Genomic DNA, 18,576 nt, shown 5'->3' with positions numbered 1-18,576 from the left:
GGCTTTTAATTTATAAAAATATGTTAAAAACAACCAACAGCCAGTACTAGAAGTAAAACTAAATCTCCTGAGAATCCACCTCCCCCTGACCACCACTGATTTAAGATCTGCTCTGGATATTGGTTTCCTTCATTTGTTTGTGGGTTTTGTGGTGATTTACAATATGAAGTGCCCAAGCACACCTCTGTTTTAGATGTTAACACATAAGCTTACCAGAAGACTTATTTATAGACATTTAAGCAGAGGAAAACCCAAGATGATATATTTATGTGACCTCTTCGTGTTTCAATTACATGACTGTGATGTCTGTATTTTGGGACCAAAGTATTCATGCAGTATGGATTTCTGGATGGAGGTCCTAATGAATTTTATCATATTGCAGCAGGCCTGTGTAAGCTCTTCTAATTACAGAAGTGAAAAATATAATTTGAAACTTTTATGAACCTTTCTTGGATCATAAGCTGACTCTGATTTAAACCTTGCTTTAGGTTATCCTTGGATACATCCTCTAGTAAACAATATTCCAATATAAATTTATGGAGCAAGTATGTTAGTATTTATTGAAAAATTTTATCTTTATTATTATAAGTGGACAGTGTGAGGAGAAGTGCTTTCAAGAAAGGTACAGAAGATTCATGTCTCCTTGGCAGAATGGCAAAATGTAACTGCTGTGAGACAAAATTGGTAGTTCTGTAAACAGGAAACATTTGCTTTGCTGGCGTGTATGTAAGAGAAAAACCAATAAAAATGGTTTAATGACTGGAAATGTAGTTTGGGTATTTTTTTTTTTTCAAAAGGTAATAATTAAATTTGTCTGGACAACTTTATCTTTCTTAGCAGTTTACAGTTTTCTTTAAATTTTTTCCTATTATTATAATTTATGTATTTTTTGATGAGCAGGCACAGGCTTTTACTTCTGCTGCCTGATAATATGATTGAAACTCTTAAATATGTAAATACTGAATAGAATATGGTAATGTGGGTACCTGTTTCACAGCCTTTTAAGTTGAATAGAAGTATAAGGTTACCTGTAAGAGCATTTGAATTAGGACAAAGTATGTCCAAACATAAGTTTGAAAATAATTATTTAATTTCCAGAACTTTTTAAATGTTCACACAGCTTCAACAAGGATCATATACATTGTATATTGCCTCTTTGTTCTGTTTGTTTATCATTTTATAAGGAAGCATAGGATTAAAGTTCATACTGTTCATATTAATTTAAAAAGAGGGATTTGAGCTGCTGAAGAACTTGGTGACTTGTCATTGTTTTGATCTGAAGAAGTAAAGAGAATGAAAGAATACACAACAAAACTGTCCTGGAAGACACAATACACTTTATTTGCCTATGTTCCTTCTTAGTTTATGTCCAAAGAGGAGGCTCACAAATTGTCCTCCTGTCAAAGTCTGCAGGCTGAGGGTGATGGCTGCTGCTGCTTCACATCACTATGTCTGTATCACACCTTTCCTCGTGTGCTTGGTGAGGCTAAGCTGCCTCTAACAGCCACCCACTGTTCAGGGGACCTCAGGATTCCACAGACATTGTAGTTTTGTCTGGGGACTGCTGATCAATGCTGAGCCTTCAGTAAAGACCTGCTAGGTTGCGTTTATAGTGTAACCTAGGTAAGTGTGTAAGCCTAGTAGGGTGTAGATAATTTTTGTTGGTTTCTTTTTTTCTATGTCTTTTGGGTTTGGGTCAGTTTTGAGACTTAAAAGCATTTTTGAGGTTTTATTTGGTTTCCTCTTTCTTTTTTCTCATGACTAATCAAAAAAAGAAAGAAGTTTCTTTTTACCTTGACAAAGAGTAGGCAAAATGAAAAATCCGTCTTCCACTAACTTTGTACCTGTAATAATTTTTTTTTCAAGTGAGAAATATCTTCCAACAAAAACAAAGTCCAAATATTCAAAACTTCAATTAGTCAAATCTGTACTGCATAGTATTCATGAGTGTGGATGCTGAGAGAGAGAAACAAATAGTTTCCTAGGCATGGCTCTGGGAAAAGCTGTGAGAAACTCAGAGAAAAGAATTATAAACAATTATCTTAAGTTGCTGCACCTGGTGTTTGTGAACATGTGGAATGTGTTATGGAAATATGCTTACCAAAGGGTGGTTTCTTAATTAACCACTCATGTGAAATGCATTGATTAAATGACCAGTCAGGTCCACGTGTGTCGGACTAAGATCTCAATAAACGCAAGACCTTTTACCATTTTGCCTTCTGATACAATTCTGTGTCATCTCTGACTCACCAGTGACACAGGAGTGTCAGTCACCGTGTAACAATGAACAATTATTTTCGTTATTTAGAATGGAATTGCTTTAGCAAATAAATAAAGATTAATACAGTAGAGCTTTTGGAAATTTCCCCCAAGGATTTTTTTTGTTGAGGGTTACAATTCAGTTATTTGGCAGAGGAAAAGTGATACAACCATGAAGCAAGGCTTCATGTACTTTGCTCTGAATCTGATGTGTGTGTACATATGTGATACACAGTTGTTCTTAATTGAAGGAAAATTACTTTGTTTTTGCAGTACAGGAACCTAAACAAACTGAATTGTTCTAGCTAGATGGCAAATGAATACATTAAGTTATTTTTTTGGATCATAGCCTCAAACCCAAAACAACCCAAGATTTAATCAAAGAAGCTTTTAATTTTTATGAACTTAATTAGGAAGTGTAAATATTTAAGACTGTGTTGCCTTGGTAAATAATAAATTCAGCAGCCAGAATTTTTCCACATTCTTTATCTGAAGTAGAAGAGCAGCAGCAGAAATAATATGCAATACCAGAATGGTTTTCTGTATCAGTTTTATGAAATTAATTTTTCACAGTATAAAAGGGAGAAAAAATACCTATTTGCCAATTGTTGCAGTAACAATAACTGAAGCAATAAATCCCAAAAATAGTGCATGAGTTTAGAGGTTTGAAAAGTTTTGTTCTTTTCAAATGTGGAAGTTATGGAATCCTTTAATGTGGTGTTTTATGAAGCTTCTGTTTTAGGATTAGTGGAATAATTGACTATATCTACTAAGAAGCTGGAAACTAGTTAATTATGGACAGTTTTTTAATGGATCATTTAAATGGATTTATACAACAGAAGCACATAGTTAACTCACTTTATACTAGTATTTAAGAAGTCTTGGTATGCTTCATCAGCTTGCTAATTTGAGTTACCTTTCTTCAATTACCTTTTTTAATGAGTAAAACAAGGTATGGATGTGCCAGATGTTTCATATACATCATCAGCCTTATATCAGGTGTAAAATTTGACTCTAGCACAGAGACTGATCGCTCTACCAAAAAAAAAAAAAAATAGATTAAGTGAAAAAGCATTTTGACTTACTTACTTCTATATTTTCACCATTTCCTGTTGATTTAGACTTGCTTCCCACAAAGCACTGTCTAGACATTCAATGTCTAAGCTACAGCTTTTCTTAAAGCTGCTGTATTTCCCATGATGTAGGTGGATATTGAATATATAATCTTCCCTTGTTTTGTAAAAACTGGCTATGATGCATTATTTTTTTTGAGAATACGACTTAATAATTATTATGGACATAAATAAGACGATTAAAAATAATTATTTCCTCCATCTAAGTGAAATATGTATATGAATATGTATATGCTGAGAATGATGTCATATGGTCTGGAATGCCCCTTTGGTCAGCTGGGGTCACCTGCCCTGGCTGTGTCACCTCCCAACCTCCCCAACCTCCCCCACCTCCCCAAATTCCCCAAATTCCTTGCCCCTGTGGCCTTGGAAAAAGCAGAAAAGGCCTTAACTCTGTGCAAGCCCTGCTCAGCAATAACAAGGAACTGGTGGGCGCAAACAAATTTACCAAATCCATCTTTGGATAGAAGATTATTAACTCTGCATGTAGTTCCTTATTTTGTGAAGAAAAAAGTAGATTGCTGTAGATTGCAATTTCTGGTGAACTTCACTTGTTTTCCATGATTATTCCAGAAAACTCTAAAGAAATGCAGTCCTATAGAAGAATCATTTTGTAGCCAGTGTTCAAATGTTTATTTTCATTCTGTGCTTTGTGATAGAGGGAGAGATGTGAGTAGAATGTTGTCTATGAAAAGGTGAAGGTCGCTGTGGATTTTTACTTAGTTCATTTTTTTGCAGCACTGATCTATAATCAGCAAGTGTCTCATTAATCAGGCCTGTATAGAGCATCAGCTCCATCTGCCTGCTTGTTTTACCATGTTTTATAGATATATGTTGGCTTTTTGTAAAGTAATAAATATTTCTTGAATGAAAGGATGTATTATCATAATGGTTTTCCATGGTTTTACAGAAGAATGTACTTTTAAAAAATTCTGTATCACTTTGCATTTAAGTTAGTTATTCCTGTGAAAGTACCTACCTGAATGTTTATCATAGCTGTGAGTAAATTATAGGCCAAATATGTAATTTTTTTGAGAAAACTCTTTCTTCTTCTAATATAATGACAAAATTGATTATCTAGAACTGATTAATTTTAAATGCCATGTCCATTTTATTTTATCAGTTTATTTTCAGCACTGAATATTATATGGATTAGGTATATGTTGACTCAGTAGGTAATAAACTAAATGTATGGTATAATTTTCCAGCAATATTTGCTTCTATATATTTACCGTATTCATGATTCAGTGCTTGATAATATAAAATATTTTGAATTGTGTCTATTTTTGAATACAGCCCCTATTCAGATTTATGTGTACTATATAAATCACTAATACTCTAAATTATGGAATATATGTACAGCACAAATGAAGAAGGAGTTTCACTAATTGTTGGAATTTTCTTATTCTCAAATTCAGTGTTGAAAAACTAGTGAACAGAGCTGTAGCAAGGTCATGTCAACAATAAATTAATTCACCTTGATCACTGAATTCGTCTGCAGCAGGTCAAGTAATTGAGTCATAAAAATCAATTTTTCTTATGTTTTGTCTTATTATTTTATCACAGAAAGCTCAGTTTAAGTTCACCATCACTTTATATTATAAAATCTGAGGATGAAAACAGCCTGAACATCAAGACAAAATAGTGTTTGGTAATGAACTACTGGACTGTGGTCCTTTAAAAATTAATTTTTAAAGTTATATAGTATACTGCTTAATTTTGTATTGCTGAAGACTAGGAATAAAAGTTTTCTGTTAAAAAAAATTAATGTATTCACAAAAGACATACTTTTGTGTAGAGTTGATTTCTATTTTTTGTAACTTATTCTTACAATTAGAATATATTGAATTTGTAACTATTTTAGAAATACCTTTGTTTCTCAGTTTATATTGACATTACTATATAGTCAAATTTGGAATACAGCTTCAGCTCTAGCAAGTAGAAATTTACTTTTGCAGTGCACAAAATTATGTGGTTACCTATTTTCAAAAAGAACCCCAAATCCCCCAAACTGTCTTTTTCCTTTTTCCAAAAGTTATGCCTGTGAATACATGAATGGATTAGCTACATGACACTAGGTAAGTTCTGCAGTATTTCAGACCATGTGGAATATATTTTAGCAATTTTAACATGTTTTAATGCATAAACCTTCTTTGATTTGGGATGGAGTTACTTTGTGACTGTCCTTTTGCTAAAGGGCTGAGAGATGAATCTTAACCAGATAAAAGATTTCTGAACTGAAGGGGAGAACTTCCACTTCCTCTTCATTCAGAATAAAAAAGTTAAGAATTGCTATGCATCTGTGTTTGTGAATAGATGGAATGATGGTAATAGAGAATGTATCTCATGGTTAGCTTGATGATGCCACTGGTGGGAACCAGTTATTACTAAATGATGCTTAGAATGTGGGTACTTTTTGAGGAAGAATAGCAAAAGCAGTTTCTTGTGCAAATGCCCATCTGTAGTGGACCATTGTTTATGGATGTTCTTTCCTCCCTGTGATTGTGTGAACTCTAAGCCTGTTTTATTAAAAATCAACCAAAAAACCACCCAACCAAAGCAAACAAGCAAACAAACCAAACAACAAAACCCCCACAAAAATCCCCCACAAAAACCCCAAACCCCACCTCCCAAGATAAATGAAGTAGAAAATGGAAATGTCAGAGCTGCTAGATGAAAAAAATTGCACTTTAAACACTTACTGAATCAAAATAATTTAAATTTGTTGAATTAATGGTTCAAAAACTAGGCACTGAGAACAAGGTATTGCTGAGACATGGTCTGTGTTTTCATGATAGCCTAGCAACTCCATAAAACTCATTTCTATTAGCATCTTCAGGCCAGAAAAGCAATTACAGACCTCAGCCAGAATGATGGTTTTTTCAGTGAGAATATGTTAATACTGAATCGTCTTAACAGAGAATAATTGTCTCATTTGCAGATTGTATTGGCTTTGCTAATTCTTTATGCTCAGTCATGAATGACTACTTTTTAAAGCTTTGCTGCAAAACATTCTGAAATATCATATAATATTCTTGCCACTTTAAAAAACGATTGAAGTTTTTTATCCTACATAGCAAATACTCAGCTTGTTAAGTGTTGTAGCACAAAGGAAAGGGCACATTGGCCATTTAGGGGAATAACATAAAACATCAGTGTTGAATGCTGCATAAATTTCTTAAGACATTCAGTGCTTTTATTTTGAGATTACTGCACTTAATGATTGATAAAGTTTTTCTGATGCCAGTGTAAATTCTAAGTGCTTATTTTTCTGAATTCTAGAACATGAAAATATTAATTTTATTATATTAGGAACTCTTGCCATTTTATGCATGTGGATTTAAAAATAAAATAGTTAATTTATTTGATTAATTCTCATTTTAAGTAAGTTTTACGCATGTTCATAGAATCATGCAACAGTTTGGATTGGAAGAGATGTTCAAGATCATCCAGTTCCATCCCAGTGCATGGGTGGGGAAACCTTCCATTAGACCAGATTAATCAGAGCCCCGTCCAACCTAGCTTTCAACACATCCAGGGATGGGGCATCCACAATTTCTCTGGGCAACCTGTGCCTGTGTGTATCTACTGTAAGCCTACATTCTTTCAGTTTGAAGCTGTTACCCCTTGTCCTTTAAAAGATAGGATGTGCCCCTGTAAAAAATCCGAAGACATAATTTTATTTTTTAGGGAACTATGAATTACAATATTGGCTACTAATGTACACCTCTGTGGAATGATGAATACTTTAGTGTAGTAGGGAAAATAAATACAATTTCATTTATATAGAAGTAATTTAATGTAATGGTAAGTGTGTGCTAACTAGCAAATCTCAATTTTATTCTAAATTTTGGTATTCATAAATTCATATTTTAGTATTTTAATATTTTTGCCTCTAAAATATGTGTTTTCAAATCTTGATACAGGAACTAGATGATGAAAAATGTTTTAAACATTATTTTTATCTTACATAGAAATAGAAGCAGAAGCAACAGGAGGAAAGATAATTTTTAGCATCAATTAATTCTAACAGTTACATTTTTTAGAATTGTTTGCAAATATGTTTCGAATTATTTTTCTGTACTGTTGAAACCACCACTGATTGTCATGCAAAGCTAGGTAAGAAAAATACTGTCTATAACTGCTGATTTATCTGAAATGTAATAATTGCCTATTTCAGTAAGAAGTGGTAAGCAGGCAGTGAAGGGTCACCTAAAAAAAAGCCCTGTAACTTGCATTCACCTGTGAAATCACACAAGTGAAAAACTTTTGATTGATGCTTTTGATTTCCCTTAGTTTCCTCACTTGGTTCCTTTGGTGAAAATTGCTTTCCTTCTGCCAGCTTTTATTTCAAGTGCCCAGAGCCGTGGCAGTGCCATAGCAGTGCAGTTGCATAAGGGCAGTGTAAATAGCAGCGCTGCTTTTAGAACATAATTGTCCAACAGATCTCAGCACTCAGTGCAGGCGGCTGTTGTGTATCTGCTTTGATAATAATAAGTGACACCAGTAGGACTTTGTAGCTGGAGGGGACAGTGACATATCATATCACTCCTGTTTTATCAGCTTCTGCCCCCTTAAAAACTTGTCAGGCAGTGTCTTTTGGCAAACAGTGACATACATGCCTGTAACAAAAATAAGTGTTTCTACATGCTACTCTCTCAGAGGTTTTTTCTTAGTTAGTGGACAAGTTTTGGAAAATAAAATTATTTTTAATTCTGTATATGGCTTTGACACAGTCAAACACTAAAATTAATCTCTTTTGGCTTGCTTATATCAGCTTTAGTGTCCATATTAAGAGGGGAAAAAGGGTTTGGCACTTCATGTGTTTGGCATTGTATTATGCAGTGATTTGTAAAAGCGCTTTTCTAGAATGTTCTTACTCTTGGGATATGTCTTTTGAGGATCAAGCTCGTATGACTGAACTTTCACCTGAAAAATGCCTCTTGGATCTTTGGTTGTACACAAAGATTTCTATATTACAGGAAAACTTAAAAGTTAAGATTCTGCATTCTGAGGAATAGTGTTGATAGTTTACTGTGCTAACAAATACCACTGTTGTTTGCAAAATTGCAGTAAAGGTTTTTTACTGTAAGCATTAAAATATTTAGCTGAGTAACAGCGTGCTTACAGTTTGTTTTATACTGGTAAAGAAACAAAAGAAGAAAACAGTTGCAAAAGCCTTGAAGACAGTGCGCAGTCTTCGTCACTTTGATAAAGTCTGGAATGTAAATCTCTATAGAAATCTTTACATGTTTGTAGATCTGTCATAGATGTACATCAAAAGAATCTCTGCATATGTACATTATATGATTTAGAAGTATATAGCATTAATTTTAAACAGATGTTGCAGGATTTCTTAACAGTAGAGTGTGCATATAACATCAAAATAATTTTTTCTTGTTCTTTGTATTGTGACAGGATGATGAAGTAGTACTTCAGTGTGTTGCCAGCATTCACAAAGAACAAAGGAAGTTTTGCTTGGCAGCTGAGGGACTTGGGAATCGCCTGTGCTTTTTGGAGCCAACATCAGAAGCTAAAGTAAGAAGCTGATACTCTCAACTGGTGTAACTGATCAGTGAATGTTAACCTACTTACTCACAAGCACATTTAATTATGGTTTCTTAAATATGATGCTAGAGGGACCTTATGTATGCTTTTCTTCCTGACTGCATCATAGAATTTTTTGCAAAAATTTCCCAGAGATTCCAAATAAATTTTGAGGCACACCTGATAAGAGTGAAAAGCTGCTATTCTTTAACTAAGAAACTTCCTGAAACTGAAACACTACCTATTTTCAAGATTAGGTCTCCAGACTGTTATTAATATTTAATTTCACTGAATTCCCTTATTTCTGTTACTGCTGTGGGTTCAAATATATTGATACACTGGATTGATAATTTTAGAAGCATTGTCACCTGCCAGTTACTGGTGTTAAGTGTTACTCCTGACTTCATTATCAATCAGGAAGTTGAATGTACAGGGACAAGAATGATTAAGTAAAAGAAAATTTTAGAAGATTAAAAATGGAAAATTGAAAAAAGAAGCCAGAGAGATGTGAAGGAAAAAAAAAAAGCCCAAATCCCTCAAGGGTAATTGTCAGAGCCGGAGAGGGGAAAGGAGAGAAGGGATGAAACTGTAAACCTCTACTAAAGCATAATGTTAGGAATAAACCAAACAGAGGAAGACCTCCTCTTTCTCTTCGGTTCTCTCTGCATCTTTTTCCTTAATTGTTTATATTTCTTCACTTTTCATCACCTTAAAATGCAGCATTATCAGGACTTTTATTCTCTCTTGTCAGTCTGATTTTTAAAAAAAGTGCATATCCACTTTAAAGCTCATCCTCAGCCATGATCTTTATCATGAACCACAGAACACAGAGCTGTTAAGGTTGGGGAGAGTCTCTGAAGGTCAACTAAGTGCAAAATCTGCTTAGAATAGCTTCAGACAGAACAGATTGCTTAGGACTCTCAGACCAGAGTTTGAGTGTCTCCAAGGGTGGAGACTTTACAGCCTCTCTGGGCAACCTGTTTTACTGTTTACCATGCTCACAGTAAGAGTAGGGGTGTTTTGTCATTTTCTTGTATTTCACTTTGTATCAATTTACTCTTGTCCTTTTACTGGGTTCTGCTGTGTAGTCTCTGGATGTCTTTGTGCTTTCTGCCATATATTTTTGTACATTGTTGGTTCCCCTTGAGACCTTTTTCTCTTGAACATATCTTTCTCTTTGGACATATCAGTGCCAAGAAATTGGAAAAAAAAAATCTGTTGTGAAGTTTCATGTTTCATAAACAGCAGACACATTGATTCAGAAATTAGGATTTCCTTAAAGAGTTCATATTATTATGTCATTAAATTCTGAATCTCAGCCATCTAGTTACTACTGTAAATATCTTCTATCAACCTCATACATGGTATAAGATCTTATACCTTCTCTGGACACTGACACTGTTTTGTCAGTGACATTACAGAGCAAATACAATGTCCATGGTGTCATTCTAAAAGGCAGGAAAACAATAATATATAGGGAGAAAGTTTTTGCATTTGAACCTGAAGAAGCTTCATTTTACTGTAAGGAATACAGCTCAAGGAAAGTAAAATGGCTGTGTTGTCAATTCATTAAGAATGGATTTATATTGCTTTCATACAGGAAAGTAGCATCTACCTCAAATGCAGATGAATAGGCATTAAGCATAGATTCAAAAATTAAAATAAACACGTTCCAACACACTTTTCATTGTGTTTCACCTATTCTGCTGATCTGTTCTTGCACTGTTTAATTTATTTTTACAGTATGTCCCTCCAGACCTTTGTGTCTGTAATTTCGTCCTTGAACAATCACTGTCTGTCAGAGCCCTTCAGGAAATGCTGGCCAGCACAGGGGAAAATGCTAGTGAAGGGGTAAGTAAATTGACCTCAAAGAACATTAAATCTAAGTACAGATTTTCCTCATTTCTTTTCTTGTCCAGGATTTTCTAGAAGAGGTTCCTGATGTCATAGTACTCTTGGGACATTATTGCTCCAGTTGTGTAATCACATTAATTTCTCTTTGGCAGTGAGGAGCTGGTGCAACTCTTTTGACAATTGTGATCTACAAATCCAGAAACAGCATCAATTTGGTTGTTTTGACCCTAATTTTCCAATTTCAGCTCAATCAAATTGAATTGAACTTTCATTCTGTTACAAACCGAGCATGATAAAACTATGTCTTTACTTATTTTACAACGTAATGGCTTATTCTGTGCTTCAGATCTTTAACTGGGACATATCATTGCACAGATGCAAAAGATGGAGTTATATCACCTTTGAACTTGCATTGTCAACCTTTGCATACATGGTTTTCAGACTTCATTAATGCAGATCTTTTGTTTTCCACTGCATAAAAAAGTCGTATTCTTTATTTTTGAAATTACATTGCATTCTATAAAATAAGTCTTGATGAAAATAAAAACATATGCTTAGGAAATCAAAAGAACAATTTAAAAATTTCTAGAATTTTTAAGAAATGACATAATTTTTAATATTTCAAAATATTCACCCCAAACTGCAGCTGAAAGATTTAATCTGAGGTTAATAATGATATATGAATATTTAATTTGGAATTGGAAGTTGAAGACATATAATCTCTGATTAAAATGATCACTGTTGCTTAAGGAACAGAAGGCAATAAAAAAGAATGTAATCTGTTGTACTGCATTTATTTTGAAACTATCTTGTCCTTCATTTATTTTAAATTTAGGTACAACCCATTGAGGAAACTGTAATAGGAACACAGCAGTTCATACTAAAAGCAAGGCTGAAATAAAAAATTATTTGCTTTTCATACTAAATTTAGTTTGAACCAGAGTTCTGCTGCTAGTTTCAGATTTTTCTAGAGAAAGACTGTAGATTATTCAATTTGGAGGCTTTGTTATGTTGGTTTGGTTGTGTTGTTTTCTTCTTTTGTTTTTTATTTTTATAAGTCAAACTTGCAAGTGATTAATTTAAAAACTTTCACTAATAAAATAGCAGAAGGGTTTCATTGCTTGTTCTCAGTATTCATGTACTTGTTGCAAACTGAATACATGTAATTTTCTTTTGACAAACTGTTTGTAATTACAATTGACTTTTTTTGCGAACTATTTCCTTTTTAATTAAAAAAAAAGTTTTAATGTATAAAAGAGGTGTTATAGTCATTGCTGCATGCTTTTCCAGTTTTCTTCACCAAACAGTGACAAGCTTCTGCAGGATTAAAAGAAGTTTTTATGAATGGCATGTTTTGAATAAGCTTGGCAGTAGTTTAACTTATGTATTGTTCACAGCATGTAAAACCATTTGCCTACACATGTATAACCATTATTTGAGCTCTTGGAATATTCTTTAATTATCTTTGTCTCTTTCAAATGAATCCAAGGATGAGAACTGGCCTTAAATGCCATCCAAAAGGAACATAAAAGAAATTTGCTCTAAAGGAAGCAAATGGAAAAATCCAGTTTTGCTTCTCCCTGTCTTGTCATAGTTTTACATATTCAAAATTAATAACGGTACTTGGTTGAAACTGTGGATGCACTTGCTTTAATGAATCTGAATTATGTTAAAGATTAATATTAGCAAGTAGATATTCTCAGTATATGCTTAAACTATTCTAGGCAGTAAGCATGTTATTTTCTCTTTCAGATTTCAGTTTCTGTATATATATATGTATTTATGTTGTTATTTTTTTTAATGCCTGCATGAAGTTTATAAGAAAGGTAAGTGGTATCTTATTTAACTTAAAATATGTTTTTGGAAATTCTGTGTTTTACCAAATCATAATAAAAATCAGGTAACAATAAAAGTTCTTTGTCAAAAAACAATATTTTTTCCTTTGGCAGATATTTGGCTATTGTTGTATCGACTTCATTATTATTATTTTTTCCCCAGTGTGTTCATTTCATAATTTGTTGGAATATTTGCACTCCTTCCTTGAACTGCCACAGCTCTTCATGTTGTTGTGTAGTTCTGATCATGGTGCACTCAGAGCAGTGGTGTTCTGACCTTCTCCATCCTGTTCTGCAGGCAGCCCAAGGGGGTGGCCACCGGACCCTGCTATATGGCCACGCCATACTGCTTCGACATTCCTTCAGCGAAATGGTAAGTGAAGGAGCACCACCTGCACAGAACGAGTAGCATGAATGAGAAATGTCTTTTCACCAAAATAAAAAAACTAAAAATTTGGAATAATGCTCTTTCCAAGCTATCTTCTGTGCTAGATGAGAAAGAAGTTAATAACTTGTGGTGTCTCAACACAATAGAATTGTTTAAATTCATATTCTTGATTTAACTCAGAATTGTAGTTGAAAAGCTCCTAAAATCTATCATTTCTGCGTCTTTAAGGAATCTTTAACTTCCATTAGCAAGAACTTCTACAGCAAATTAATTTGTTCTGATATATGTTATTTTCTCCCCCATCATATTTTATAAGATAAGATATTCCATTTGACATCCCATATTTTCCATGGATTATGTCCACGAAGATGCTGTCTTCAGGCTGCCTTGTATAAATTTCATCATACTATATTCTACAACTGCCTTGTAGATTTCAGCTGCCTTGTATCTTTGACCTACAAGGACCCATGTAAATACACCTAATACAAGGCAGAAGAAATGAGAAGTCAGGAAAACACTTTCCCTCTTTTTTCCTGTACTAGAAAACACTACATTAATCTTGAAATGCTACATTAATCTTCTATGTTGCTTATGTTTATGAACCTTGAAAATTGTAGTTGCCTTGATATACCAGAGCTGCAAGTATAATTATTACCTTTTGGTATGTTTTTAATGTTTTCATGAATCAAACTTATTATGATAGGGTTGTAATTAGATGTTTGCCTGTTCCTATCTGATGAGCTGTATGAAACTTCAGGAGGTAGAAGCTAAATTGCACAGCTGAAGTGGAAATGTGCTGCAGTGGAAAAGGATTTTGATGTTTAAAGTTCAGGAAGAGCTTCTGTTTGAATAACAACATCATCTTTAACTCATCAAAAAATTAAATATGATAGTAAGACGAAGTAATGTGAATGTATTAATTTGGCATGTATGTTAATGGATACTGTTGGGATTTAGTTTACAATAATGTCACTGTTTTGCAGTATTTGACATGTTTAACATCATCAAGATCCCAGACAGATAAACTTGCATTTGATGTGGGATTACGAGAAAATGCAGCAGGTATGGCAAGTTATTTTTGAAGGAGAATGAATTACCCATTTCTGGTTTTAGAAGAGACATTGTGTTTAATGCAACTGTAAGCTTATGAATGGGATCTTTCTGTGTTCATCAGAAAAAAGGTGACTGAAAGAAATGACTGTTAGGATTAATGTGAGAGAGTCTTGCAATTAAACTGACTTAACACAGCTGCAATTAAATGCATTATAATGGTCAAAGTAAAATATTTCTGTTGAATAAAACAAATTTGATGCTTTTGTTTAGGGTTTTTTTTGTTTTGACACTTAGAGTACAGAAAAGCCATATACTGGTGTATTCACAATATACATTGTAACCAGGTAAGAAAAGAAATTTGCAACTTGTAGTGCAGGAAACCAGAAAATATGTCGTGAACACACTGCTAAAAGAGCTGGATAGAAATACATTTGTAATATGGACAAACCAATAATGGGACAAAGTGAAGGAGATATAACACAAACAGGACATTATGATAAAGATTTAAAATCTAATTAGTGTATTTCTGGCAGTACTGCCATTACCATTACTGCTGATGGAAATATAGTGGAAAAAAAATTGTGCTTCCATGAAAGTACATAAAAATTATGAGTTGCCACTGGAGCTATATTAAATAAATTTAAAGGTAACTTAGCCACAAAGAGCCAGAAATAGACTTTAATGCTGCTGTGTACGTAGTGCTCATGGTTACTGAAAGTTATGAGTACTCCTCAGAAAGTAACAGGTGACTCTGTAATAATCAGGCCCATTCATGTGTCTTGAAGGGAAAATCTAAGTACCTGTATACACACTTCATTCATGTAAAGCTCAAATAATGAAATGCTGTTTGTGTTAATATAAATCTGGGTTTTCTATTGTTTTTTCATTCTTTTGAAAATTAAAATCAAATAGACTAATTGATGATGGAGAGGCACTGGGAGTGTAGGTGTTAAAACCTTTGTAAATCATAATCTTTGAACCTGTTCAGGTGACTCTCTACAAAAGTTTGTCTTTTGAATGAGTGAGGTTTGTCTTTCAGTTGTTAATAGCCATACAGAAGGTTGCTTTAGACAGATAGTAGCAGCCTGCTACTTGGCTGTCTTTGACTGTTGCCTTAGATGGAGAACATTTTCTTTAGGAATATTGAGAAAAGGAATGTACGAGATAAAAGGAATATGTGTGTTTAATCGCTACTAAAATAGCTTCAGTGAAATCTGTTTTTAAAATTTTATAGCTTTTTTTTTTAGAATTATTGTACATATATCTGTTTCTATAAGGTTTTTAAACAAGTATATGTAGTTGTTTAATTGATATTTGCTTAACTGTACATACACAAGAAAACCCATATACACATAGGTAAGATTCAAAAAAGCTTAATTGTGTTTCTGCACAGAGGGCCTGTCTGGAAACAACTGCTTGCCTGGAAAGCTCATAAACTGAGTACTATAATATCATTTTCCCTTGCTCTACTCCCTCACCTATGAAACTGTGCTAATGAATCAGTTTGTGCTGCAGGAAGTATTCTTCATGTAGCAGAGGGAAAAGCCACTGGTTATAAAAAATTATTCCCTTTGAAGATTTTGCATTTTACATCTGTTTGGTCGTAACTTCTCTTTATTGTCTTCACTATAATTAGTTTCATAACCTTCAGATTTTGTTTTAAGGAGGTTTTACATGAAATATCCTAATCAATCAAACAAATTTTTCTACTTTGATTCTACCAAATTGCCCTTCCCCCCTCCCCCCCTCCCCCCCCCCCCACTTTGCATTGTCTGGTTAGAAAGTTTTATTCAACTTGTTTTCTTCAAGGACTTATCTTCACACTCTGAAGAGTGTGACATTGTGAAATGAACTAGGTAATCTTCTCAGAATGTCTGTGTGTGTGGTTCTCTGTGTGTGTGTGTGTGTGTGTGTGTGTGTGTAACCCGGAACTTTATATTTCATGTGTAGGAAATGTTCTATGGTTGTCACCCTTAGGCTTGGCTATTTTGTAATTCTATGGTCTGTAGGGCTAGTGGAACTGCTTCTAGGTTTGTTATGCTATGTGATACAGAAGGTTAGGAATTAAATATGACAATTAAACAAAAGAAGTGACAAAAAGTGATAAATAAGACCAAGGTAGGTGTCAGCAATTTCCTGGCAAGGAGAGTCTCCAAGGGAGAGCAGTTCTGAGTAGTGTTTTGTAAAGAATCCCTTTAGAAGTACTTGAAAAGGGAAATATCATATATGGCAAAGATTATATGACAAAAAGTTTCAAGCAAAAAGAAAACACTAAAAATGATTGAAAATAGAAACAATGTCGTTTTATAAGGTGAATGTCTTATAAGGCAATTTTTATAATTATACTTCAGTGATGTATAAAGAAATACTTAGATTTCTTGGGAGTTGTCTGTTTTGGAGAACCTTGATTAGTGCCTCTGTCATTTAGGTGAGGCATGCTGGTGGACAATACACCCTGCTTCTAAGCAAAGGTCAGAAGGAGAAAAAGTTCGAATAGGTGATGACCTTATCCTGGTCAGCGTGTCCTCTGAGAGATACCTGGTGAGTTTGTTTCTTTAGATAGTGGTCAAATGGTGGGAAAATACAAAGTTCTGTGGGGATATCAGGAGATTGGTTGGAATTCTTATGAATTATTTTTGTCTAATCTATGGAGTAATGTCTCATTGTAATGCATTTTTATTTTTCCACACTGAAAGGGGGCTGTGTGTGTGTGAAGCAAGACTGCTTCCATGCTTTTTCCCCAAATTTTAGAATAATACTAATTTTAGAAGAAATTTGTATATTTCATTTATGATACATTCTCTTCTGTTTATAAATTAACATACTAAAAATTCTAAGTGCATAATTTTCATTGTTTCCTGTTACCATTGTCTTTTTTCAGCATCTCTCCGTGTCAAATGGAAATATTCAGGTGGATGCCTCCTTTATGCAGACACTATGGAATGTACATCCTATATGTTCAGGAAGCAGTATTACAGAAGGTTTGCCATTTTATTTAGACATGTATATAAATTAGACTAATTTGTATGCTTTTGATAAAGAGGAAAGTTAAAAAAACAAATTCCCCTCAGAATGTCAACCAAACAGTTTAAAGAAAATAAAGAAAAGCTAAATGAGTGCTGTAAGTTTAGAGTAACAAACCTTTAAAAGCTGCATGATCAATGAAGGCTTAGTTTAATTTGGGGGAGTAGAAGCTGCAGAATACCTAAAGCCAGAAAACTTAGGTTTTTGCATACAATTTTCCTAAATACTGTTCTCCCACTACAGACAAAACAGAAGAGAGAGGAAGGTACAGGCAAAATGAAAAGCAGTTTTCTCAAAGTTCCTATTTCAGTCTCTTAGTTCTGCTTTTTACAGACATTTCCCTAACATCCCGACATACAGACATGCATCCTTACTGTATTATCTTATTCAGCCTAAATCCTACACCACAGGGTCAGGATTTCTTTTGGGAAATTATATGGCACTTCATGGTCATGTTTGAGTCATTGACCATGTTTGTCATGGTCACCTTATTCTGAGAAATGTCTTGTTCTCTACTGGAAAGTCTGGTTCACTCAGTATCTCTCCTTATTTCAGTGCCATAGTTTGTCATTAACACTGTTGTAGCAAACACTGTGCTTCACCTTTGCCATTCTCTATTGCAAGTTTCAGCACTCAACATCCACAAACAATGTCTTGAAGTTAGGATCATTTTGCGTCACTTATCTGTAAAACTTAGCATTTATGATATACTAGTATACAATAACATAGGACATTAACGGAGCTTTAAGGGAACTGAGAGAAATATCCCACTTCCCTTGGATCAGCTACAGTAAGTCTTGATAGATGATGACTTACCCTGGTGCTAGACTTAATTTAGTAGTCATTTTTTTTTTATCTATGGTTGTTTTTTTCTAACCCCAAGTGGTTTAAATCAGCATATCACAGTATTTCTGTGCACTGGCCCATAAGAAACCTGTCTCAGAGTGTTAGGTTTTAATTTTAAAATCATATGGGATATGGATTTTGCTTGTAATACTTTCTGATTGCTTTGGCATGCTGGAGTTTGATATTTAAAAATGGCTGTCTGGAGGCCTATCCTTGTGGGTCAGAAATAGAACAGGGATCAGCCCTCAAAAAGTCTGAGTTTTTTCGGCCTTTACAGGTAAAACAAAAAGAAGCAAAGAGAAAAGCCATCCTACAGCAAAGTTTAAAACTTGTAACATATGAAAAATATGAGCTACACAGAGAGATCATGGAAGACCAGAGGTATATTTTAGATTTCTGTACCTGAAGAGATTTGGCAGCTAAACTTTCTAGGAGCTTACAGAATTAGAGTAATTGAGGTTGGAAAGGATCTGGTCCAAGCCACTGTCCGGTTGATCCACTAGAACATGTTGCCTAGGAATATATTTAGACAGGTTTGGACTCTCTTCAGGGGTGGATACTTCACAACATGCCTGGGCAACCTGTGCCAGTGATCAGGCACATTCCTAATGAAAAAGTGTTTCCCGATGTTCAGACC

General features: G+C 34.1%; 1 protein-coding gene across 1 annotated transcript in view; it reads left to right on the top strand.

Annotated features, from left to right (window-relative positions):
- Nucleotides 1-18,576, top strand: part of RYR3 (ryanodine receptor 3) — a 198,456-nt gene that overhangs the window by 38,735 nt on the left and 141,145 nt on the right. The window contains exons 2-7 of the mRNA XM_058025703.1: nucleotides 8,811-8,930; nucleotides 10,683-10,790; nucleotides 12,927-13,001; nucleotides 14,000-14,078; nucleotides 16,498-16,610; nucleotides 16,951-17,050. Coding sequence (XP_057881686.1) covers nucleotides 8,811-8,930; nucleotides 10,683-10,790; nucleotides 12,927-13,001; nucleotides 14,000-14,078; nucleotides 16,498-16,610; nucleotides 16,951-17,050 — 595 coding nt within the window. The remainder of the gene's footprint in view (nucleotides 1-8,810; nucleotides 8,931-10,682; nucleotides 10,791-12,926; nucleotides 13,002-13,999; nucleotides 14,079-16,497; nucleotides 16,611-16,950; nucleotides 17,051-18,576) is intronic.

The sequence above is a fragment of the Melospiza georgiana genome, chromosome 6 (assembly GCF_028018845.1).
Source record: "Melospiza georgiana isolate bMelGeo1 chromosome 6, bMelGeo1.pri, whole genome shotgun sequence".
Taxonomy (NCBI): Eukaryota; Metazoa; Chordata; class Aves; order Passeriformes; family Passerellidae; genus Melospiza; species Melospiza georgiana.
This window is presented reverse-complemented; position numbering and strand designations above follow the sequence as displayed.